The sequence below is a fragment of the Manacus vitellinus genome, unplaced genomic scaffold (genome assembly GCF_001715985.3).
Source record: "Manacus vitellinus isolate BGI_N305 unplaced genomic scaffold, ASM171598v3 scaffold_19_pilon, whole genome shotgun sequence".
Classification (NCBI taxonomy): domain Eukaryota; kingdom Metazoa; phylum Chordata; class Aves; order Passeriformes; family Pipridae; genus Manacus; species Manacus vitellinus.
In genome coordinates this window covers 5,428,327-5,454,176 of record NW_021939395.1, presented here as the reverse complement: position 1 = coordinate 5,454,176, position 25,850 = coordinate 5,428,327, and the positions used below count along the sequence as shown (strand labels likewise).

The 25,850-nt window shown below is 44.1% G+C and overlaps 1 protein-coding gene across 1 annotated transcript in view; it reads right to left on the bottom strand.

The window, feature by feature from the left end:
* Positions 1-13,642: 13,642 nt before the first annotated feature.
* MAMLD1 (mastermind like domain containing 1) overlaps positions 13,643-25,850 on the bottom strand; it is an 81,413-nt gene continuing 69,205 nt past the window's right edge. Inside the window, exons 3-5 of the mRNA XM_018070853.3 lie at positions 17,378-17,524; positions 15,843-15,924; positions 13,643-15,565 (exon numbers count right to left, since the gene is read on the bottom strand). Of these exons, the coding sequence (XP_017926342.3) occupies positions 14,544-15,565; positions 15,843-15,924; positions 17,378-17,524 (1,251 nt within the window). The 3' untranslated portion in view covers positions 13,643-14,543. The remainder of the gene's footprint in view (positions 15,566-15,842; positions 15,925-17,377; positions 17,525-25,850) is intronic.

The following is a 25,850-nucleotide window of genomic DNA, read 5'->3' as shown; positions in this document are numbered from 1 at the left end:
ATAAAAAGAGTGAACTATAAAAATAAACACTATAATAAAAGAAGTAAAAGAACTGATGATGCAGATGGCAGGGGGATCACTCGCGTAAAATTGAAAAAAAAAAATTAAATAAAAATTCTTTATGAACTGGCCTGCTGTCACAGTACAGGGAGCAGCTGTGGATGTCTGGAGGGCACGGTGGGATTTGGGGACTCTCTGCTGTCTGATGCTCCATGCTCTCAGGAAAAGGGGATTTGTGATATTGCCATGCATTTTTTGATGTTATAAAACATATTTTTGAGTTACAGAAGAACAATGTCCAGCTTCTCCAGAGGTGTGACCGACTTTAAGTTGTTCCCCTGTCAGTGGAAGGGTAATTCCTCCCTGCTCACAGGACTGGATACCACAGAAGAGCTGATCAAAGAAAAAATAAGGGAATAATACAATACAAAAAGGAACCTTGAGTCCCTTCAGATTCCGAACAATTAGGAACTCAATACCCAGTTCAAGGCACATCTCAGCCTCAGCAGTGCCCCATCACACCAGCACAGGGCTGACACCGGCTCCTTTGGGAGGGATAATGTCTCCTGCCAGTTCACAAGTATCATACCAACAACTATCACCTCTGCTTTTCTATGTCTTCCTGAAAAAGTCTTTCTGCAGTTTAATTTTGGCAGTTATTTTTTGTCTATGAATAAATACTTACATCATCTGAAGAGCTGACTCTGAGCTAAAGGCGCTTAGAGGTGAACCATGCATTTTGTACCAGACACTTCAGCCACATCATCCTCTCAGCAAAGATCAGCTAGAAAATTCACTGATGTAGTTTTTGAAGTCTTGCTTTGCTTGATTCTAGTGTGGTATTTTCAACTGTAAATCATAAATCATGTATGGGTGTATGTATATATATATATATATATATATATTATATATACACAGTTATATGTACAGGTCTACGCATATGTGTGTGTATACACAGAGAGGATCCTTCTAATTTGATCATTCATTCAAGGTTTCATTCAAATCATGTTTTAAAGCTTTTCTCTGACATCATGGAAACTGAAAGATTTTTTTTCCTTACTCATTTCTGACACTTCGTGACTCAGATCACTAAAAGTGCTCTCCACAAATGTTCTCATAAATTTGTTTCCGGCAATTTTGTCCTAGATCTTTTCCAACTTGGCTTATGCCCTTTGCATTTCTTTCAAAAGATAAAGTCTCAAACAGCCTCTTGCTCATATAACCTCTAATGATCACAACTATTATTCTACTTGAATCTGTGAAGTGAAATACTCTCCGCCCTTGTTCAGTGACTGACCTCTCCCTTTTTATCCTTCTACATTTCTAATGCACCTACTGGCACATTTTTGAGGGACTGTTTCTTACATGCCTTCTGGCTTCCAGTAGACATTAACCAGGCCTTTCTCCTTGGGTCGCTGCTCTAGTTAATCCACATTTTATCCTGAGGTAATGTGTACTACAGCCACAGCCCAAACAACATTTTCCACTCAGTTTTTTCCCAGCTATGCCTCTTCACTGCAGATTGACGTGCTTTCCTAAATAAATTCTTAGCTTATATCTCTAGTACCTTCTTATGACTCTTCTGTGGGACTTCACCTTCCTCTGCACACAGTCACAAACACCCCGTGAGTGCCACACCTGCGTGGTCAGACGACTGAAGATGATGTGAATTGAAAGAAATGTGCTTTGAGTCCCCTGACTGATGATTCCCCTGGTAACTATTTGAACCTGCAAGAGCATGCTTTATTAACATTTGGTGTGTGAGCATGGTTCGGGGATGTTTAGGCTGTCTCTGTATTTCTGAGCCTGGTCCTCGTTCTGTTGTACTGCAGGATATGGTGCCTGGGTTGTAATCAGCCCAGACGGCACACAAATACTCCAGCCTCCAATCCCTGGACCATCTGGATAAAAACTGGTTAATTGACAATGCTAATGTCATTTTCAGCTCAGTACAGTTAAAATAGTGTCAAGCCTTCTCCCACAAGTACTCTCTACTTTATCTATTACGCTATTATCTGTCTGTATGTAATCATCTTTGACTCAGACCTTTCCCTAGCCCTTTATGGTCAGACTATGTCTAAATCTGTCCATATAGCTAAACTCCCATCTTCTCAAATCTCAATTACTGCAGCATCCTTTCCTTTGGCCTTGAAAAATATAACCTTGTCTTACTCATTGAGAATGCTGTTAGGGTGACCATTTTTCTTAGTCTGTCATTTTCACCATGTTACTCCACTCTTTCCATCTTTGTGCTGGCTCAACCTACTCTGTCATGTGGATTCTTACCTACATGTCTTTACTTTGGAAGGTCTCAGTAGCCTGTCTACTTGCCATTTCCATTCCCTCCTGACATCTAACTACAGCTCCATTCAGCGCACGATGCCAGTTTTCACAGCCTTGTAATGTGTTTAAATGGGTTCTTCTGTGGATTCTTTTGGCTGCCTTTTATTTGAAAAGATCCTATAAACTGCCCAAAAGTTGCTGGTAATTTTTCTTCAAACCTCTCCTTCCTGTAATGTCTACAATGCAGGGTCACAGTTCATTATATTACCTATCCTGCCTGGATTCCTTAGTTCTCTCATTTCATCCTTTGTAAAGCTCTCAGTGTTGACCCCAATCCATATCAGGCTCTTGCAGCACTATGGTAATGCAAATAATAAATACACATGTAGAACTGCCATGCCAGGGGGAACCAAGGTATTATGAGATTGATGATATCAAAGTGCAATTTGGGAGCATACCTGATAATAATATTAGCTTGTTTTCCTACTGTTATGTAAGGGGGCAAAACTAAGTGGAGCTGGGGAGTCTGCATCTTTAAATCAAGCCCATAGGTCAAGTGAAAAATTATTTATATCCATTTAATGCACAGAAATTTTCTCTTGGTTATAGTTGCCTGTGACAGATAAATTGGAAAAGACAATGCAGTGGTAAACATATCACACATCCATAGATATGTCTGTATGTTCACGTGTGTACATTTTTTTTCCTTTTAGGAGTTAGATATTAGAAAAGATATGGTATATCAGTGCATCTTTTGCTTTTCTAGCCCGGTGCTACTTACACCCTTTGTTTCCTGTCATTGTCCTTTGTTTTTAACCTGATGTTTATTTTTGTCTCTGCTAAATAAAGACCGCCAGATTTAATTCTTTTAAGCTGTACTTTAAGACCTCTTTAACCTATTTCTGTCTAGCTTTTCCTTCAATTAGCCTAATCGTTTCTTTATCAAGTAACGTGTTACCAAATAAAACACCTATAGCACCCTGAAAAAAAATAATCTGCCCCTTGCTGCTTGACTCACAATAGCAATAAGGTGAGTTATATAAGAGGCTTGTTGTATTTCTGGATCCTGCGGCTCCCAAGGGCTGGAAATAGCAATTGTATTTTGGGAAGCATTTTCAGAAACACTGGCTGAATGTACATACTTGTTATTGTGATACCAGGCAGATTCTGGCTTGCTTTCAGATACCTGGGTTTGCATACACAGCACTGCCGTCACCAAAACCTGGCACTGATGCATGCATATACCTAAATATGTGTATGCACATAAATATACACATCTGCTGGGACTAGTAGGCAGACACCTTCTATTAGATGCTGATTCTTTGTCTTTCAAGACAGAGAAAATTAATATCAGGTACTTACTGGTTCTATATTTAGGTAGGAAAAACCCCTATTATTATCTCCATGCAAATATTAGAAGCAGTTAGTATGTTTTATTTGAGAAATAGCTGCATTTCATAGGAAGACAAACTCATTCTCACATGTATCATACCTAATTTGCATAGTAAGTAAAGATTTTAAGAGGACTGGAATGAATTTGGATTAGAAGAACCAAACAAATGGAAGCTAGTAATATCCACTGAATTACCCGAACTGATAGTCGAATTAATTTTAGCAGAACAATGCCCCTAATTAAGAGAAATAGAAGAAAATCCTCTTAAATTAAATAGCACACAAAGGCATAAGCTTCCAGTACACATAAATGTAAATTACAATAGAAAGTTACCTGTTAAATGTGTAACTACAGCTCGTAAAACAGAAGGACCTTTTAGACTAATACCTGTTAAGTGCTTTGCTTCTGCTCTGTGCTCTGAAGTTCTCCAAAGGGCTGAGGTTTCATTCAAATCCTGAAAGAACTCTAGTGACACAGGGCAGCTGAGACTGCAGGACTGAAGTGGTTAAAGGTAAAATATCTTGTAAAAGCAAAAGCATGTTGGCATTAAACGGTTTCATCAGCATAAAAAGCTGTGCAAGATGGACCCCCAAACACCTTCCTCCTACTGTCAGGGTCCACACATGAGCAGCTTAAACCACAGTAGTGTCTGAATCACTTAAAATTCAGCATATGAGTTATTTTAAGTGTAATTTTAAGTATGCAGATGAGCACGACAGAGATGGGCTGTCACAACAGAATTAAATACATGCTCTAGTCAGAAAAGATTTTTGGTTTACAGTTCAAGAGTCACGGATGTTGACAGGGTGGGAAACCAGCATTTCCTACTTGCAGTGGAATATCTGTGCATTTGGAAAACACAGCACAGCCCCTCTCAGATCATCCCCCAACAAAGAGGAGGTAGCTGTAAAACTCAGACATGCTCCAGGCAGCAAACTGTGGCTGCCGAACGGCCAGAGAGCCTGCAGAAAGATCAGCACTTGGAAAGCCTTTCCCCTTACCTCTTTAGGATCTGCATCTATTTAGATCAGAACATATTTTTTGCTTGATTTCCATGATAGTATTTGCTGTCATGTTGTCAACAGAAGTGACTGCTTATGAAGGATAGGCAACCAAAACGTTGGCAACCTCTTCCAGCTACTACTGCTCACCAGAGCTTTTCTGATTTCTCTCTCCAAAGCCCAGCTGACACATTAATTTGGAAGAAATTCTGCACTTTCAGGTGTTGGTGATGAACTTCAAGTTGGATTCAAGCCTATGTCAGCACAGGCTGCCAGTGCTCAGCTCAAGGAACTGAGAGGAACTTTGGGTTCTCCAGGGTTCATGCTTTACTGATTTTGGTTTAATGCAAATTTCCCCAACCATGTTCTGTAAGGAAAAATGGATCTAATCTTGTTCTTCCAAGGTGTAATCCTTTATAATAAAAAAGAAAACACACCAAAAACACACCAACATAGTCAGTTTGCCTAAATATGTCATGGTAGGGAGACGAGAAAATGGGTTTCAAATGTAATTTTCTTTTTCATTGTTAGAAAAAATTGCCTTTTATGGGTAGGATTAAAACCAACTGGCATTTGTGGTGTTAGCAGGAACCTCCATTGCAGCAATCAATAAAGATCTTTCTCTTAACTCCCGAGGTCCCAAGGATCATTCCTGTGGGACTGAAAGAGCAGTGCTGCTGTGGATCATCTGGCCTGGCTCATTTTTGCACTCTGGTGAATAGGAGAAAATAATTTTATTGTGAAGTGGAATTTCTTTAGTTGCTCTAATGAGTGAAACAAACCCTTTCTCAGTTCTGCAAAATCACTGAGACAAGTGAGGTCTTCAGCAGCCTGACTATAACATCAGGTGTTGATATAGGCTCTTCAGACAATTAGCAAAGCTTCAAGCAGCCATCTGAAGGAAATAATGGCTTTTATTGGAGCTAATGCAGTCATTTCTTCCATGAAGCTTCTTGTGAATAATTCTTGCTGGAAAAATTGTACATGATTTCTTTTCATTTATATTTTAATGCAATTTATTATACAACAGCGACCCTCATTCAGGGTTCAGAAGATCAGAGTACTTACAGTAATCTTCACAGCACTTTTTATCTCCAGCTACAGCTTACATTCACAGCATGAAAAGAATAAGAAGTTAATGTACCAAATCAGAAGGTCTCTGTGTGGCAGTGTTAATCTCAGTGTTGAGTTATTATTTATTAGTAGTATTATTGTAGCATCTTGAAACCAGGGACTCATTGTGTTGGGCACTGCATAAAATACACAAAGAAGATATTTGCTCTCTAGAATAGCTCAGAGTTTAAGTCTGAGGATGATTTGAGGATGTGGAACAGGAGGTGCTACAGCTATCAGGAATACAATTACCCACTGACAGACAATTAAAATGAAAACATTATTTTGAGGGATCAGACCTCAAAGATGCGAGAAGATGAAAAGAGCCTCCCTGTCTGATTTCATGCCAGGCCAAGCACAGTTGCAGATGGTGTCTTGCTACACTCTTGGGCACATTAGCCATCCATAAGAAGCTCAAGAAGTGTCAGGTTTGAGTTTCTAAACCAGTCGATCATGGAGATGTCTGCAAGATGAAGCAGTGGGTAAAATGGTGAAGCAGTTTTATACCATCATGAATTACAGAGTGCTGGAAAAGTGTGAGCCTGTGATGGCAGATCTACGCATGGCTCAGCATGTTAGCTTTTGGCACAGCAGCTGGAACTGTGAGCATGTTTTCTGGGTTGTACACTGGTTACCATTCCAGGATGCAATGACCTTTTTTTGCTACCTCTAGTAAACAATGTTTGGCTCCTCTCTGTTGAATGCTGTATCTATATCACAACTCACTTCTAGCCAGGTCCCTCTGAGAATGACTCTGATGCAATCATTTCTATGTGTATCTATCTAGGTACACCCCCACACCTCTCCAACTAAATAACTTTTCACTGTTGGCTAATTGTACCAAATTCAAAATACACTTGGTCTAGGGGTCTCAAACAGACTGAAGGGGGTCACTTTCCAAATAGTTACCCATTCACTTCTTGCAGCCTTAGATTCCCATCAACTGTTATTTACAGCCAGTCATGGCAGTCCACAGGTGTGTGAAGGATTCCGTGAAGAAAATAAAGGAAATATATAGGTATGTGAGGAGATTAAAAAAAAAAAAAAAAAAGCAAGCACATGTTAGTTAAAATGTCAGAATAGCTAGAAATACCAGATCTGTAAGAAATCACTTCCAGTGTTTGGGGAAAACTGGTCAAGTAATGCATCAAAGCTGAATTGTGAATCCAAGAGCAGATACCCTCTTGGAGTACTTGTGTAATTGAACAGCATGAACTCAGTCTCTCAGTGGCTGCAAATAACTAAAAATGCACTGTTACCCCACAAACTGTGGAACAACACCACCACAGAAATTTTCCTGGTACATTCAGAACGTGGCCCGAGATTCACTGATGTAAACCCCCATTTCCCTTTTAAACAAGTGATTGGGTTCTCGGTCACTCAAGCAGCAAAACTCAGCCTGTTGCAACCAAGTATTTAGTTTAAATTTTTCTTTGGATGCTCAGTCCCCCACCACAGGCAGTGGGAACTGCTGCCCTTGTCCTGAAAAGGCCAGCTGTAGGCTAATCTGCTTTGCGTGGCCTGTGCTGTGTGGGGAGCAGGTGCTGCAGGAGGCTGCTACGGTACCAGGAGGCTCCTTGATCTGGTTGACATGGAACTAATAATAATAGCTGGCACTTTTGCAGTCCTAGCTGCTCAAAGTACTTCATCAGTGTTAAACCATTTGTGGATGAGGGACTATTTCAGTTGTATGGGTAGGTAAACTGAGGCACAGACACCAGCAGCTCCTTATTTACAGTGATGAGCTCACCACAAGGCTAGAAAGCCTCCTTGAAGGAAGGAAAGGGCTCTGCAAAACAGCAAAAGAGTATTCCACAGCAAACCCACCCTCTCACATATCCAGCTCTCCACTGACAAAGAAACACCATTACATTTCTGCACGCCCTGGTCTGGGTGGGGATGTGACTGTGCCACAGGATCTGTCTCTAGGAGGAAGGGTCAATTGAGGCTGTAAGTGAAGCTCTAGCCATGCTGTCTCCAGTGTATTTGTGCTGCCTCCCTCCTTCGTTTCACCTTCTGCTTCCTGTGGAGTTGGATCAAAACTCAAATTTGCCCCTTTTCTCCTGCTATCTCCGCACAGGACTTCTTTCCCCTGATAGCTCTCTGGGTACTTGCTGCATTAGTATTAGTAGTGTACCACGTCATAAACCAAAAACCTTAGCAGAGTAAATATCTGGAGGCTTGAAGCAGGAGCAGGACTCCACCTGCTCTTCAAGATGCACAGATGGCACTTTACTAGAGTTTGTAGGCAGGAATATTGGCCAAGAAGAGTGACCCACTCCCATTTTCACGTGAGCTCAAGCCCTCTGGCAGGACAAGGTGTGCCATGTCCCAGAGGTGGGAACAAGGCATTGAGTAAAGCAAAGTGCTTGCCCAGGAGAGAGGTGAAATCCATGGCTCATCCTCCACTGCCTACCTGCTGGGCTGCATGCTCTCCCTGGCCTGAATGAGCCAACTGGCTCTTGAGGTTGGAAAATTAAGACACCAAGGGCCCTGACTCACAGTCCCATTTTGCCCACAACAAGCCATACAGAAACAAACAGCTTATCCTCTCGGAACTGTAAAACAAAGTCCAAAGCTGTGCGCAGCCACTGACAGGAATACACAATCCACTGCTCGCAAGAAGTAGCTGCTGAAAAATCCTACTGGTGTCTGCCTGCCTCATTAGGCACTTAAATATCTTTGGGATTCGAGTCCTGAGCCTTTTGTGCCTCACGGTCCCCTGCTGTTAATGGACATCATCAACTATCCTGAAAGAGCACAGGAAAACATATATATTTATTAAGGATTGTGAGGCTCAAACAGGGGGTTAATGGGAACCGCTTAGGCAAAGAGTCCAGCCAGCTAATAGGTGAGGGAGAATAATAATTTATGGGCTGAGAAGAGGAAAGAAACAAGGGTCTCGGTCTCCCAGGTAATTCTGTTTCCCTGGCTGCCATACAAAGTCGGCAGGGCTGACAAGGAACAGTCTGTAAACTTGAAACAAAGCATGTTTCTGCAGCTGGATGGAGTCAAGCACAGCTCTATACTAGCAAAGAAAAAAAGATATTTCACAGCTTTATAGCTTCAGGCTGGTTACCCCTCAGGGAGTGAAAATAGACCAGTCTCACCACCCCTGCCACTGCCCTGGGTCTTGTCTGTCCCAACCATTCATCAAACACAGCACAGCTCCAGGACGTGGAACCCAGCAGGGTCAGCATGCGGGTCCTTTCATTCCTTGAAAAGGGATTAAGGCAACATCAGAACAATTAAAATGTCCTTTTTTAATACAAATCCAACTTTGAGCTTAAATGGCATTTCTTTTTTTTTTTTCTCCAACCAAGTTGTTTAAAGCTCAGACATTAAATTGCAGCATCAAAAACCTTGATAAGGACAAAACCAATGTGATGCACAAACCTCAGGAGCTTCTTACTTGGTTTCTGGCTTTGATACATGTTGAGGCTGGCAGTGGGGTTCATCCACGCAGCAAAGGGCTCTTAAGGCTGTGGGGACAAATCACTGCTGTAGCTGTGGGTTGTTTTAATTGACATATATCTGTGATGCAACCCAGACTACTGTAATGCCAACCTGGATAAAAACGAAAAAAAAAATTCCAAATGTCTCTACTTCCTGAGCTCCAGAAAGCAAAGAAATCGGCCTCCATGGCCTCACCATGCACATGGTCATGTGCATGTGGTTACACAGGGGGCACACACGGCCCAGCACCAGCACACACAGCCCAAATCACACAGCCCCACACTGCACAAGCCCTTGTCAGCCGAGTGGCTGCCTCGGGCAGAGCGAGGACGAAAGCCAAGTCCCAGACCTGCCGCGTAATGGGAAATGGATCAAGACGTGCATAAAACAGTGTATTTGTTCTGCACAGTGCTACAAACCCATCGAGTGAGACGGGAGGGAGCAACAAAAATGGCTGTGATTAACTACAGCACCAGTGGTTTCAGCCCGACTGCTTTAATAAGGCGCCTGTCCCCGGTTTCATGCAAGATTGTACACAGGAGGCCTCTTGACCAGCCAGAGTCTCAAGTTCTCAGTAACTCCTGCAGCTGCCGACCAGTACTTCTGTTTTAGCTTGCCCAGGAGAGACTCTTATTGGTATTTAAAACACCTCACTCTCTTCCAGACTCTTTTATATATTTTTTTAAAATATGCTATATATACAGCAGGGAATAGAAGGTGGAACAGGCATTAATTTGGCATTAAGCACCAAAACCTGAGCTCAGCCTGAATAGCTGGCTGGGCAGATGTGCCAGGGCCAAGTGTCCCCCCGGGGCCGTGTGCCACCTGCCCGTCAGTGCAGACGGCAGCAGAAAAGGAGGCAGAGCCGGTGCAGTGACCGCCGCTCATCCTCACTCCTCCCCTCGTCCTTGCCTGCCCTGTGACCAGGTGCCAGCACGGACCGCGTCCTCTCTTGGGGCCACCCCGCACATCTGCGGCTCCTCTCCCACCGTGCGGGGCCATCCAGGCAGGACCACGAGACAAGTGCCAGATTCTTGCCAGGTGCTCGCTCTGCTCCCAGAGTGGTGTAAATCAGGGGTTACCCTGCGGCAGGCAGTGGAATAGCTCCTGATTTACAACATCCTACACAAGAGGAGAGCTTGACCTTACACTTCAACATCAGTGCAGCTTCCTTTGTTGAAAGCTTCTTAGGACAGACATGTAATCAATCCTAGAGAGCCACTGAGCAGCAGGGCTCAGGTTCTGCATAAGTCAGGGCTATGCTTCCCAGGGAAATTGCCTGATCCAGGCTCCCACGACATCTATTCCTGGGTGCTCCCTGCGTACTGTCTGACAGGAATGACTGTTTTTCTGTTCTGCCCTTGTCATAAATGGGCTGCTTTAGATTAATACAATCCACAAAGAGAATTTTTCTGTAGCAAGTCTGGCTTACCTATCCTACTAACCCTTCTGTGAGACAGGCTTTTAGTGAGTTCAGGTCTTTGGAAATTCTGGCCTTTATAGGCATTTGATGTTATTTTAGAACCCAAGAGGAAAAGCTTACTGCCCTGCCTCTGTTTTCATGGCCATAATTATGAGGGCAGTCTGGTGACGTAACTTGTACAGAAAATAAATGATGGCTTTCAACAGCAAGCGCTGTCAGACACTTCATCCCTTGTAACTATTCTAGAGATCCAAATTCAGTTTGCACTGCCACAGCACCAGATGCTGCTCTTATTAATGTTTGTGCAAATCCCATGCTATACCACTGCCTTCAGAAGATCAATTCCGTCTTTACACTGCATGTGAGGCAGCAGAATTTGGCTCGTGGCATAAGTCTATGTATGTCTTGTGGGGTGATCTGCTGGTCCAGTAAACACAGCAGGAGAACAATGCAGACATATTTAGTGCTACTCCCTCACTAGCCCTCACTAGCTGTAACTATTTACCTTAGTGACACAGACCATGAGAGTGAAGACAGGATAAGACTTTGGGCATTTTCACACTTTAAACAGAGAGAAGAAAAGGGAAGGCAAAGTACAGACAGAGGTATTTTCTTACAGAACAAAACAGACAATTTATTGTGATCATTAACTGTGACACCAACCAGGACTGCCATGCTGATGCTCCAATTCCTGAAATGTTCCTCCACAGTCATTATGCCTTCACCCCACACATCCCTGTGCCTGTGCTCCAGCCTGAGCTGCCGGCTGACCCAGGCAGAGGCAGCAGCCCCACTCCTGGGCTGCAACCCAAGCAGGGCACTGGCCACTGCGGTTGTGCCAACTCCCCAAAAGACATGTTTACTAATCAGCAGTTTCAAGTGCAACCAGAGACAGCAGGATAATAGTAATTATACTTAGTCCTGTTCTTCTTCCAAGCTTGATATAGTCCTGACTCTTCACACCACCTCTGTGGCAACGAAGGATCATCATTCCCTCTCAGGCGCAAGGAACTGGGATATGGAGGGGTGAAAAGCTCTACCAGCTGAAAAGCTAGATAAAAAACCAACCAAACAAAAAGCCCAACCAAAAAAACCCCCCAAAAAACCCATAAAAACAAAAACAAACAAAAAAAAGAGTGCAAATAAGTGGGTACACAACACAGGTACAAGATAAACTGTTTTCTGTAAATTCTGTGGGGAACATTTGGCTTTTGAAGACATCCTCCCTGCACTGTTTTTAACCCAAATCCTGCAGAACTGAAAAACTGAAGTGTGCATTGACACAAGCAAAATGAAGAATGAAAAGATGGCACTTTTGCTATTTTTATTAATATCCCAAAGAGGAGTGTGCAGGCAGTAGCCTTCTCTGCCACCAGTGCCTGCTGTTCTGTTGGCCTGGAGGGCTCAGGCGCCTCTGGATCCAGACCTGTGGTCAGATCTGCTGCTGCCTGAAGCTCCCTGTGTCCTGGCAGGACACAGCTCGTGACAGAAAAGCTGCTGAAATGGTGCCAGTTTTCACAGCCAAACAAACTCACCTTTGTCCTCACCACAGACACACTCACGGGCATTTCTCCCCCTCTCTGCTGTCTGGAGGCAAGTCGGCATTTCTGCCTTTCAGACACTTACCGAGTTCTACAGCCTGTTTTGGGCAATTGTTTGGGTTCCTTTGCTGGAAAAACTGGTTTCTTTCCTCCTCGCCCTGGTTTCATGCAGGTACATGCCAGTCTCGAGACAAAGCTGGTTGGGGTCATTCCCCTCAGAGCTGCTCCGTGAGGACCTGCCAGTGCCATCAGGAAGCCAGAAGGACCTGACATGCCTGGGGTGGTTTTACTCGGAGTGGTCTCCTCCCCATGTGAGCACCACTAGCAGAGTGTGGGCCCAGCTGCTTTAAACCCTGAATATCCCCTCTCATTTTTTACTCCAGGAGCTGTTTTCTGCCATCCAGCTCTGGAGAACAGTCTTCTGGAATGACCCATTCCAGGATAGGAATGACCTTGCCAAACCCCTCCCTCCAGCATGGAATCCCCCCAGGAGATTTCCTCAGCCTTGCCATGCCCACAGCATGCCCTGGGACAAAGGGCAGCACCGACACATTTTCTGCACCAGCTCTAGGAAGCTGGGGCGGCGTCTGGCTCGGTTAAATGGAGGCAATTATAGCTCCAGATTCTATTTGTGCACTTACTTAACGTTACTAAAATTTTCCTGTTCCTTCCTACCCTTCCTCCCAGCCTGGCCTCCCACAGGACAGGCATCAGCTCTCCAATCAGACAATTTCTGTGTCAAAGGAGTGACATTCCATACCTGCCACTGCCCTCGCAGGCGTCACGGAATGAGCAAGGTCCCCTCCTCACCACCTCACCCTTGGTGTTTATACACGAGAACTGTCACTTAAATAAACATGGTGCTATGTAAAAAAAAAAAAACAACAAAAAACCAACAGAGATTAATTTCACATTCACTTATAATTACACTGGAAAAGGACAGTGGGCCTAAGCAATCCCATCTTAAAATAAAATTAAAGCCTGCTTCAACTCTCCATCTAGCCCACTGCTTCTACTAACAGCACATACACATTTGTACATGTTATTAGATTGACGTTGTAGCATCCTGGACAAATCAAATTAATTCAAATATCTGCAGGTACGAAATGCTGTAGCTGAGAAATGAGCACATAAAGGATATGCAATTTTCCCCTGGCAGTTTATTATGGTATGAAGAAAAAAACATTCTGTGCTTGAAGCTGACGTTATATTACAAATGTATTGCGAAGTATGACGTGACTATTAAAATATGATTACACAAAGTATGAACATTTTAAGAAGTTTACAGTACAGTGAATCTTTTATAAACAGACTCTTAAATATACATAGGACAATAGTAGCTGACAGAAAAACATCAAAAATTAACTATTAATGTTTATAGACTTTTCCCCTGAAAAAAGTCTCACATTAAAACAGAAATTATGAAAAAACCAGGAACAAATCACCTGTACACTACAAATATACATGGCAGAGGTGCACAAACCAGAGCTACCTTTTCGCTGACGGGTTCAGCGGCTGCAGGCTGGGCAGTGCCTCCTCTTCAGTGTGACCCACCATAGGCCATGCCACGCTGAGCCCCCAGTCCTGCAACCCCCGGGCACATGGACACACCCTGGTCAGCAGCTGGAACGTCACAACCACACGCTCACTGCAGGACAGCAACGGCGCATTGTCAGGGTCGAATTGACCTACTGGAGTGTATCAAGCTGAGAACATGCCCAGGATCTGGCAAAGGGATCTCTGCAGACAGATCCCTGTATGCACTGCAGGCCTGGATGGGACCTACATACCAGGACTGGGCTGCAAGACTGAGCTATGGGGGAATCAGCAGCTCCTTTTAGGGATTTTATTTTTTTTTTAATGCAACTTTTCAATCTTTCCTCTTGATATGAGAGAACAGATGCCACATTTGATTTCTGCTTAGTCTGGTTGCAATGACACCCCTAGATCATGTGTTAAGTTATGTCAAAAACATAAGTATTTTATGCTGTAATACACAGTATTACTGAAACTAACAATATTATTTGCATATTTATAACAAGGTATAATGAAATCCCTATAATAAAACCAAAAGTTATGCTATAGATTTATTTACAAAGAGTCCAGCAAAGAAGTATAAATACTTCTACATTTAAGGTTTAGGAAAACATAATTTACAAAATATTCAAATATATACAGTCATCTGAAAAACTGCCAATATTAAGCTTTGATGCAGGCAAAGAATTGGCTGAGTCTGTTCACTCAGTATTGAACGAGGTGGCGGCTTTCATGGGTTGTCTGTTCTGTTTGAAGCCATATGCGAGTTATTTACAACGAGGCTGCTTCTCTCCGAGCTAAACGTGTCCAGAGCTTTGAGCGTGCTGTCCCAAAATGTCATCTATCATTGTCAGATTGTTCAACCACTCTTCGTCGTTGCTGCTGCTGCTGTTCTTCATGAGGGAGTCGAGGAAGTCGGTGTCGCTGCAGTTGGCAGGCAGGATGGAATTGCTGTGCTGGGACACAAAGTCGTACTGCGGCAGCTCCGCAGTGGCGCTCATCCTGCTGAAGGCGTCGGGCGGCTGCCCAGTGGAAGGGTAGCTCGGTGGGCCGAGGCCTGGGGCGGGATTGAGGTGGTTAAAACTGGACACTCCCTGCGGCACCGATTTCATAACATTCATAGCTGGCAACGGTCCCCTGGTTAAATTGTGTCTCAAGTTCTGATTACTCATCGAGCTCAAGCCCTGGCCAGACTGTCCCATGCTCAGTTTCTGCATCTGCCTGACCTGCACGCCGGGAGCGATCTGATTCGGCGGCACCACGGCCTGCTGGGAGAACGCCTGACCCGGTGTGCTCGGCCTCACGCTCTGTTTGGAGAAGAGCGTGTTCCCGGAGAACTGCTGCATGCTGGTATCCATTTGGCTTTGATTTGGCATCCTTGGCACAGTAGTCGGCGTCCACATCTGGCCAGATGAGTTGGGGTAGACATTGGGGATTCTTGGCATACTCGGCTGCCTCAAGTGTTGCTGTGTTGCAGAGTGATTTGTTAAGGAACCAGAACTGAAGCCTCCCATCGGCATTCCCGGCCGCACAGTGGAGTGGCTGTGCACCGTCTGGCACCCCGAGTTCATGCCCAGTGAGTTCTGGCTTGGCCGCAGGGGGATGTTAAAGTCAGAATTAGGTGGGAAAATCCCCTGCTGCTTGCCAGGGTTGTGTGGAATCATCACCATCGTCCCACTGCTCTGGCTGGCAGTGGCTGGGGCCATGCCAGAGCCCAGGGTGCTCTGCAGCATGGCCGGGTTCGAAGGCAGCATGCGGTGGTTGGGTGGAGGAGCCGGCATCACCTGGTTGCAGTCAGCGGGAAGGGGCTGCTGCACGGCTGTGGGCAGAGAGACACGTTAGCTGTGAGTGCCCTGGAAATGCGGTAGAACCTTTAAAAACTCCTGCTCTTTCTCTTCCATGTCATGGGCCTCTCCTCTGTGTTATTTGTAACAGAATTATACTGGAGCCATAAGGAAATGGGGGTATCTCAAGATATGTGGTAAAATGTGAAATGCTTTTAATTCAGGGCAGAGAAACATTAAGTCTCCGTATTTAACTAGACCTCAGGCCCCGGCTTCTTAAGGATTTTCATAGCATGCCATTTCCCTCCTTACCTTGAAACTGGTTTATCTGCTGAGCTGCAAACAAACTCCTCTGCTCAGATGTTACTCCCAGCATGTTTTGTCTCTGCTTTTCCTGGAAGACAAGGGGCATAATAGTCAAGTTGTAGTCTCTTGACAAGCAAGAGCAGCAGACACTTGAAGTGTAGCCACTGTTATCATTAACAACCTCTTCCATACACCCCCCCGCCTCCTCTGATGAGATTCAGCCCAGACAGTTCATTCCAGACCACAATTGCTCTCATGGTCCTTCTTGCTAAGGTGTCCTGATGACAGCCCAGCGTTGGGAAGCGCAGCCTTCAGCAGATGCTGTGCAGGCAGCCAAAGGGGAGCTGGACAAACGTGGAGACTCCCGTATTCATCAGCCTATGAGTGAAGTGTGCTGCAGCTGGAGGCTGCAGGAATCCTGGCATCTCCCCAGCACCTCTTGTGCAGACTATCTGGATGTGTTCTCTGAAGCACCAGATCAGGGGACAAAAAGCGCCCAGAAGTCCATTAGTGACCAGGCTGTGTGGCAGCATTGCAGGGACACACTCACAAGCAGGAGAGCACTGGTGGCCTTTACCCTGTCTGGAGGACAGCTCTGCCCTTGTGTACCATCCCCCTGTGAGCTGGTTGCCACTTTTAACCAGAACACAGGGAGCCAGGGATCCACAGCAGGTGCTCCCTCAGCAAGGAATTGATGGGTTACTCCAAGTGACCTGATTTGAACCAGAACCCAGAACTTACCACTGCACTTGCATCCCTGCTGTGAACAGTAGCTGTGACCTGGGGAGCTGTCTGTGGATGGTGGGAGCTGAGGGCTGGCTCCTGCTGTGTTAGACCAGCCCAGTAAAACTTGAAGCCAAACAATATCAGGGAGGTAGAGCTGGCTTTGAAAGGGAGTTTGATCAGTGGGCAGGACACGGCTTCACTGAGGGTTTTACTGAGCGACTTCTCATCTCATTTCTCATCTGCAGAAACGAGTCTCCTTGACCCAAATCGGGCAGCACGCTCAGAAAGTCAGAGGCACATGGTCAGAGCTGCCTCACCCAACTCATCTGTGGGATTCCCCCACCCTGGCTTCCTCACACAGCCTATTACAAACATCCTACAGGGGCTTCTGTTGCTAAAGAGACCAGTCAAGTCCTGGACAAACTGGAGTCTAGCATCTGCTCTGGTAAATCCCCAGGGAACCAGAAAGAAAGGCAAGCAAGGAGAACATGTCTCCTGAGGCTGACTCACTCTCCAAGCCTCCCTGCTCTGCATCTTCCCTCCCAGCTCTGTGGCTGACCAAGGATGACGGCAGCAATATGGAAGTGACCAAATCCTTCCCTTGCATACGCGGGGGCAGATCTGCTCTGAGACTCGCTGAGCAGCACTTGGCCTTGGCTTCTCTTGGCCTAGACTCACCACAGCCTTAAGTCTGACTCAGCCTAGCAATTCCAGGGTCACTCCCTGGTGTTTGCTGACTGATGATTTCCTCATTCCAGTCAGTTCTGTCCTTCCCAGTGAGGGGGACAGCACAGCACCCCACAGAGGCATCGTACCTGCATCAGCTGTCGCTTCATTATTTGCTGCTTCAGTAAATGGTTCCTCATTGTGTACCCATTGACCGTGGCTGGTGCCGGCACAGAGCCCCCACTTGGGATGGAGCCTGGCTCCTGAAGTCTGGCAACAATTCCAGGATTTTGATCCTGCCAAGAAAGACGGAAAAAAGAAAATTAATCTCATCAGGGAGGTAACAACAGAAGCCTTTATCCTCTCTGCTGATGCCCTCTCTCTGGTCTTTGGCTGTCCCAAGGCCAAAACACCTCATGGATTCACATAGACCTGGGTGTTACAGTGCAGGGGACTGCTCTGATATCTGAGCATCAGCACAACAAGAAGTGAGACAAGAAAAAGGTTAATCCAAAATTCTTCATGAGTAGCCCAAGGCTGTGGAACTGATTCACTATCACTGCTGCAGTCAGGGCTGCCTGGCTGGCAGTGAGTAAAGCGTCACATTTCCCACCAGTTCTCCAACTGTTACACTGAAAGACAGAAGGAAAGGAAAGTTGCATCAGGGTAGGATTTGGCACGTGAATGTAAAGGAGAAGGCTACAGAAAAAGAGCAAACTAAAGAGAGAAGAGGGGAAAAGGTGCCATCAGACCAGGAACTCAGAGAGATGGGGAAAATGTGGGCCTGGAATTGAAGTGGTTTTTGTGAGTTCCATGATCAGAGGAATGAGGAGAGGTCATTGAGAAAGGAAAGGAGAAGATGCAAAAATGCCTGGACACAAATCAGTAACGAATGCAGTGGGTCCAAATCCTGCCTGGTGCAAACCAGCCTTGTTTTAAGTTCTCAGTGGAAGATCTGAGTTGGCTTTGACAGCTGAGGACTTGCCTCCAAAGAAAGAGCATGTTGGGGAGAAAAGAAAAAAATTCAAGAACATGATGAAGACACAAAACAAAATGGAAAAAAAAAAAAGAGCTCTTAAGACCTGGCAGGTATTCAGGGAAATACAAGAGCAAAATGAGGGAATAAGTCAAGGCCTCACTGAGGACAAGAATCTGTGAGTGCTGTATCCAGGAACAGCAGCACCAGCGTATTCCCTATTCTCCATTTTCACATCCAGCTTCTACATTATTTATGATGTTTTGTTATTATTGGCAGGCAGAAGTATGTATATTATATCCAGCATCCTTAGCTGGGCCATGCTTCCTTTGTTTTCAGAATGGAAGCCCACATCCTTTGTTTGAGAATCAATGTTATCAGGAGATAAGCAAGAAGAAAATGGTTGTTGCCTTTTGACATCTGACAATTAGAAGCATGCTCAGATGGAGAAAACAGGATACGAGCCATGTTTCAGAGTGGCCAGAAGAAAGCCTTGGAAGGCATTTGTCACCAGGAAAGCTTCTCGGGCCTGGGGCACCTTTCCACAAAAGCTTCACTATGAGGAATCACCCAACTCCTTCCAAGATATTCTTTGTAAGAGGGATTACCAAGAAGGTCACTGAAATTACTCATTTTTATGGTGCCTCCTTTTGTTGTAGCACTTCGGTCTATTATGCAAAAGCACAATTGATGAAATGTAAATGCCTGCTAGATAATTTACTAAAAGACACAAACCTGCAGCTCATCACTGCTCTCATTATCATTCCTATTCATGGGCAGTCTCATAAGACTAGATTTTATTACCGGTGCTTTGCTTACAATTCTGCTGGACATCTCTCCTCCTCCTCCTTCCCTCCTACCCATTTTACTCCCTCTCTCCCACAGAAAAAGAGAAGGGGAGGAAAAAAGTAAATATGATTTACTACAGATGTAAATATGAAAGTTCACGTAAAGCTGGCACTCCGCTTTCATGTCAGACAGGATTCTGCAGCCACAGTTAAGCTTTGAATAATGCAGATTGCCTCTGGGGGAATATTTGAAAGTGGAGGGATTCAGTTTGTGTACTCTGCACATGAAAGACACTGAAATGTTCATACCACCAAAATCCCTGCCATCTATCCAATTTCCTCCAAACTTGTCTTGTTGCGTGCAGAGGGTCTGTGCTTACTGAAGCAAATGAGTTTAGTGCAAGGACAATCATTCTGATGTCTTGCTCTGGGCTATTGCATTAACAAGTCATAACATTAAAGTCTCTTTTCCTAATCATGTCCACCTCATTCTAATTTCTCCTAAACATCATCAAGAAAATAATGTTGATTTTTCCATATTATTAATGGTAAAGAAGTGTAAATCACATTACTAATTGTTGCTCTGGTGCTGTGGTGGTACAACAGCTTAATTATATGGGATTTTCTGCAGGCACCCTATAGCAATAATGACAATCAGTGAAGTTCATTTGCAAATACACAGAATGGGTTGTTGAGTTTTTCAGAGCAAAGTTGTATAACACTTAATTAGCCAGTAAAGAAACAATCTATAGATATACAGTTTGCTTTGGGGGAAATTAGGACAAAATAGCATAGATAGAAAGACAAGGAATTAATTCAAAATCTTGCCTTCTACAAGTTCACATTTAGGTTAAGCCAAAAAAAAAAAAAAAAAACAAAAAGGAAAAGGAAAAAGTTCTCTCTTTTCACCACTAGTGGGAACTACTGTATTCCTGTACAATAAAAAATAACCACTTGCACGTCATGACTAAGAATAGCTCTGGTGTAGTCTAAAGGACACTGCTATCTGTACCAAAGGTTAATGAACTTTAAACATTTTTCCTTTTCATCGCTCCCCGAGAAAAATCACTTTCCTTCCCATAGTAAGGCCAAGCCAAACCAGCCATAATCTTAACTCATCTGTGGTTTGGACAATCCCACTACAGAACACAGGAAGACAGCAAAGAGAGGATTCTGGTGCTGAAGCTGGGAATGATGGAAGTGGGTGTTCCCACCCGAGGGGTCGTGTGGTCGAGCTGTACAATGGAGGGTACAGATGGCTACAGGGGGTTCTGATTCTTGGACTTGGAAAAAAAAAAAAAAGACATTTGCATGTAGGTATCAGGGGTTTTTTTGCCATTCTCCCCTCCCCAAACCCATATTAATATGGCCAGAAACCCTAACCAACTGGCACACCACACAGAACTGGAATTGGAGAGTGTGCTTGAGAACGTGTGTTCTTGTTGCCAGGCAAAGTTTCACGCAGCAGGTCCGGAGCTCCTGCAGCAGTCCCTGGGCTTCCCGGTGGGGCAATTTCAAAAAGGCACTGGGACTTAATGTGCAGTTTTGACTTTGTATCTTATGCACCAGTTTCAAGAGCAAGGAGGAAAGAATCAGGCTCCAGGCTTGCAGGAATGTATACTGCTCGTGTCAGTGTTCTACCACTGACTGCACTTGTAAAAGCCACTGCACAGCCCAGTGAAACCAGTGCCCTGCAGCCGCCCAGCTGTGCACGATGGGCAAACACATCTGCCCATTCCCGCGCCCAGCAGCGAGTGTGGGCCTGGTCCAACAAACCATCAGGCAACTGCCTGATGGAAGGCGTGCAAGCAGTCCCACTGAGACCTACCACGTCCATTCATGAATCTACATCCTTCCAAAAATCCACTGGCGAGCTCGACCTGCCCAGACACATCATCTGACTACGTACAAGATGCACAACTGCAGCAAATAAGCGCGGAGATGAATTGTTCTGCGTGAACGTGGTTGATAAACTTCAGTCCTCAGCACTTAGTTATATATCCAGTAATCACTTTGTGGCTTCACTTAAGTGAGAATGAGGAAATTTATGGCCCCTAATTCCTCTGAATCCTCATTAACAAACAGTCCAAAAAGAATTTAAAAGCAAGACTTTCCGAGGATCTGAACCAGAGCTTTAATCGCTCCTTGGCAAGTATGTAAAAATCCCTCTAATCTTTAATAAAGAACATTCATTGTTTTTTAGGACTATGTGAAAACACTAAACTCATTTATCATTATTAAACTTTCCCATCTGCTCTTACGGTGTAACTCCAAAGAATATAACAAAGAAATTGTACATGTTAAATTGTATTGACTTAAGCCCAGAGCTATTCGAGATGTACAATTTATTTCAGTGAGGGCAGGAAGGGGACTGCAGGCTGCTAGACAGAGTCATTTGTCCAATGCTGAAAAGACAGTTATCTGCACCAAAATGGCTCTTGGAAAGGCACATTTGCTTTATAAGAAATAAGCTGCCAGGTGAGACCATTCAGCATTATGGTAAAGACTCAGACAATAAAACCAAGTCATGAATTTCAATAGTTAACAGATGGACTAATTAGAGACTGAATTCTTTGTGGTTCTAACAGATAACCAGGTCACAGCAAGGTTACTGAGAGAGGCAGGCAGCACTGCAAATTTCGGTAGATATTTGCAGAGTTGGGAAAAGGCTGCACTTCCTCACTGAAAGCATTAGCAGCAGTGGAAGAAAGGAAACGCGGCTAATTAAAAATACTTCCAGTACCTGCATTTAAAAAGTTTATTCCATTGCAAAAGACACTGCTAATTTGAGAAATATCCCCTCCACTTCCAGTGGGGCATCCAGCTGAATCCAGGGATTACAGAGCTTAAAGCAGAAGGGTTGTTGAGATGAGCCGCAGCACAAAAGCAAAAGACCAAAGGCAATGCTCGCCCAGGGTGGATGTTTGCTCTAAGCACGAGAAGGGGACAAACTGCTTTTTCCACCAGTTCGATTTTTTTTTTTTTTTTGGTAACCAAAGATAACTTAGTTTGAAGTATTTACCACGACATCACACAGTAAACAAGAAACAAAACCAGAAAACCATGGCTACAGGTCTTGAGCGGAGCCACTGCCGCTGACCCGCTCCCAGGCCCCGGCTGCTGGGCTGGGGCTCCAGGGGGATTCGTGTTCTCTGCAGGGACAGCTCTTCTCTAGGGGTGGGGTGCAGTTTCACCAACTGAGTTGTGTTCTGTATTTTAAGAACACGTGTTACGTACGGGAAGTTCTGCACTCTGCTGAGGAAATGCAAATACTGGTTTCAAACTAATGCCCCTTGTTCCCCTCTACTCTCTGCACTCCCACCTGCCCACCCTGTCCAGGAGCTGCACTGCATCTCTGTGGTGGGGACTTCATGCTTGGGCAGCACTTGGCTCTGAAGCCCAGGAATGAGACTCATAGGCACAACCACTCTGCAAATACTACAGACTGAGCAAATAAAACACTAATAGCATTAAAAATGCCTCACCCAATTTTATGGTTTTAGGAGTTTCATGTCTTAGAACCACACGGAAGCCACATGTAGACCCCTGATGTGTAGTAACCATGTGTGGACCCATAAGAAACCTTGATGCCACCTTTACAAAGAAGGATCACGGCCTCCACAGCTGTTAGTCCACTTAGATACTAAGATGGTGAATCTGTTTGGCCAATGCATAAAAATAAGGTAAACAAAATCCAGGGTCACGGTTTGGCAGAAGGATCGTGTCAGCCCACTCAAGAGTGTGATGTCTGTGAGATGCCACTGTCACTTGCTTCACACAGAAGTCAGGGGTTACCTCGGCTTCTCGCCTTTAACACAACTCTCCATTTACTCTTTGGAAGTTTTCTGTCTTTTTTCCCTCCTCTATTCTGCTGGCAATTCAGAGATGCTCTTCAAGATAAAACAGTCTTTCAGCTTAGAAATACTCCAAAGCTTTCAGTTTGTTTGCGTGTTTGCTTTAGCACAATGTATGAACATTGATAAAACAAACTGTGCAGTTCAGTGGATCTGTTTTTTTTTTTTTTTACCCATCTTTCACCCATTTACTTGATACACAAGCATGTGAAATACTGCCAGACTCAAGTTTCTAAGCTTATCGTGGGGGCTGTCAGTCAGGAAAAGGCTTTGTTTCAAGACTGTAAGTGATCTGTGGGTATACAGTTTTGTTAAAAAAAAAAAGTTCTTTTAAGTGTTTCTTTCTTTTCATACCTCACGAGCATGCACAGCTTCCTTGAAAGGTAGTCCCCCTTCTTTGCTAGGAGCAGTGACAAGATCACCACACCTGTCTAGCAATTGTATCAGGACCTTCCTGCCTTAAAGCAAAGCAGATGAAACACTCATTTCCCTATAGCTGTTCTTATACTGCATGCTGTTCAAAACAAAACAAAATCCCATCAAAGTATCCAGAGTGCAATTCTAATGCACCCACAATTTTAATAAGAACTTAGTCCACTTCCCCTCTTAAAAAAATTAATGACATTAGTTAACACTTTTGTGCAAAGGCTCTACCAATATTTTCAGAACGGGTTTCATCCATCAAAACATGTCATTGAAGAGCAACAGCAATCAGAGCAATAGAAAGACAGAAAATCCAGAGTGATTTATCGCAATAGTGATTTTTCTTTTAGATGAAAATGCATCCTTTAGCAGGCACGTGGAAATCAAGCAGTGAGGCATCATGTTGTTAGAAGGAACATGGGAAACAGCTTTGGGAGCAGCCAAGAGCCTGAGGGACAACCCAGATGGGAGAGATAGTGTGTCACAGACACACACAACCTCCCAGGAACTGTGCTGCTTGTAAAGAGGCACGATCAAGACTCCAGCAACAGCAGCTCCCCTGCAAGCAGATCCTCTGGCCCAGGTGAACTCCCAGGCCATGGGTGAAGGCAGCCTGGAGACCAGCTTTGATCTACCATCCCAAGCGCAAGGCAAACCTTTCAGGAAGACTGGAGACCCACGGAGGCTATACCAGACCCCTGATGGCAGTGGGAACTGGGTGCCCACAGTGTTAACACACTTTTCTTCCACCTGAGAGCAGCAGTCTAGGGTTGCACTCATCCCTCCCCACCATTCTTTAACATAAACTGTGTCTGTTACTGTTTTTCTGTGTATACACCCAAAGATGCAGAGATGGGTGTTTTGTACCTGTCTGTATAACATATAGTCAAGATCCAAAATTGAATTCTCTGCAAAGAACAAAATATTTATATTTGGCTTGTACAGCTGTCATGATTCTCCAACCCTTGACACCACGCTCTCATTCTCATGGAGGGCAGTTTGCCTATAAATTCAATGAGATAATCTAAAACTGTATTTATCTCACCCAATTTCAGCTGGTAGTCCTTCTGCCTGTCTCTACAAGGTTGCATTAGCTGTGATGACAAACTACAACATCTCGTATCTATAAAGTGGTTTGACTCAAGTAATCCTTGTGTTATGTCAAGGCATGCTCTCAGAGGTGTCGATGAGATTCCAAAGGAGCCAAGTTAGCTCAACACCCGGCAGAAGCTGCTACAGGGAAATGCAATGACTGGTTGGTGAATTTATATACTAGGGGGAGCAGAAAAGATCTGAAAAAAAAAAAAAGGCAAAAAACCAAAACCCTGAAGATTTCACACTAACAAAGTGAAAGTCATAAAATCTTGAGCAAATGGGATAAATCAGTTCTCTACCTGCCCATTTCTGAAAAGCTCTGCGAACTGCAGTGAGCTGATCTGTATCACTGAGACTTTGCAAATCCCCTGCTTTCTCCAAGTTAACGTTTCCATGAATTTTCCTTTTCCTTTGCACGCAAAGGATCAATTTGCAGAGGCAGATGCCCAAGTGTTCACTCTCAGTAGCAGTTGGTTGCTCAGAAGCCCTTTGCATGAAAACCCGCCTGCATGCAAAACTCAGCAGATTTACTCCTGATTTCTCATGTAAGTGCACAAACAAAGCGTGCTCTGGCACAAAGTATCACATCACTTTTTCAGTGTTAAACCTCTCAAAACCTTATTCTCTCTTAACAGACGAAACTAGTCAAACATCTAAAAAGGGTTGTATCAGATGTCAAAAATCACCACCATGACTTACAAAACAAAATGCTGTGATCAATAATATGCTAAAATAATGCATACAAAGTAGGCTGAGACTAGGTAGTCCTCATGATCAAATTTTTAAAACCAAGATATTGACATGTTAAAAAAGAAAAATGTATTAAGGTGACCTTGAGTATGGGGAACAAGGAGCAATTCCATTATGTTTTTAAATGGAAATTATTATTAAAACACCCGAAGCTGAACTGTTGTAACCAAGTCAACTCAATCTCCCCTTAAAAAATCCCTTTTCTCCCCTTCCATTCGGATTGTATTTACAAACTGTAGATGTCTCATTTTTTTCTGGTGTCATTTCATTATTACAGAGTTGAGATCACTAGCCATCTGCAGCTTCATTTCATCAAGCTCTGATTTGTCCTTGGAGCAAGGTCATCCGGGACAAGAACATAAAATGCTGCTTTCCTCAAATGACAGTTCTTTATGCCTTCCTGTAAATACTCCCCACTAATTTTAAATAATTTTACCACTTCATACTCCCCCTCATACACACTGAAAAGGCTGATATACACACATATTAATAAGGAACTTGTCATTTAACCACTGCATGTCATATTAGAAGCAATTAATGGTGTTTATTTGCTGATAACGTAGGCATTTCGAACTCCAGCTCAAGAATCCATGGAAGCTTCATGTGACTTGCAGGATATTAGCTATGGGTCAGAAGTTGGGATCCCCCCATTCAGCATTAGCATATGCTTGGAGAGACTCTGTTTTCCATCAAGCAGAAAAAAAATGCAGTCAATGCAAAAAAATTACCAGCTGCT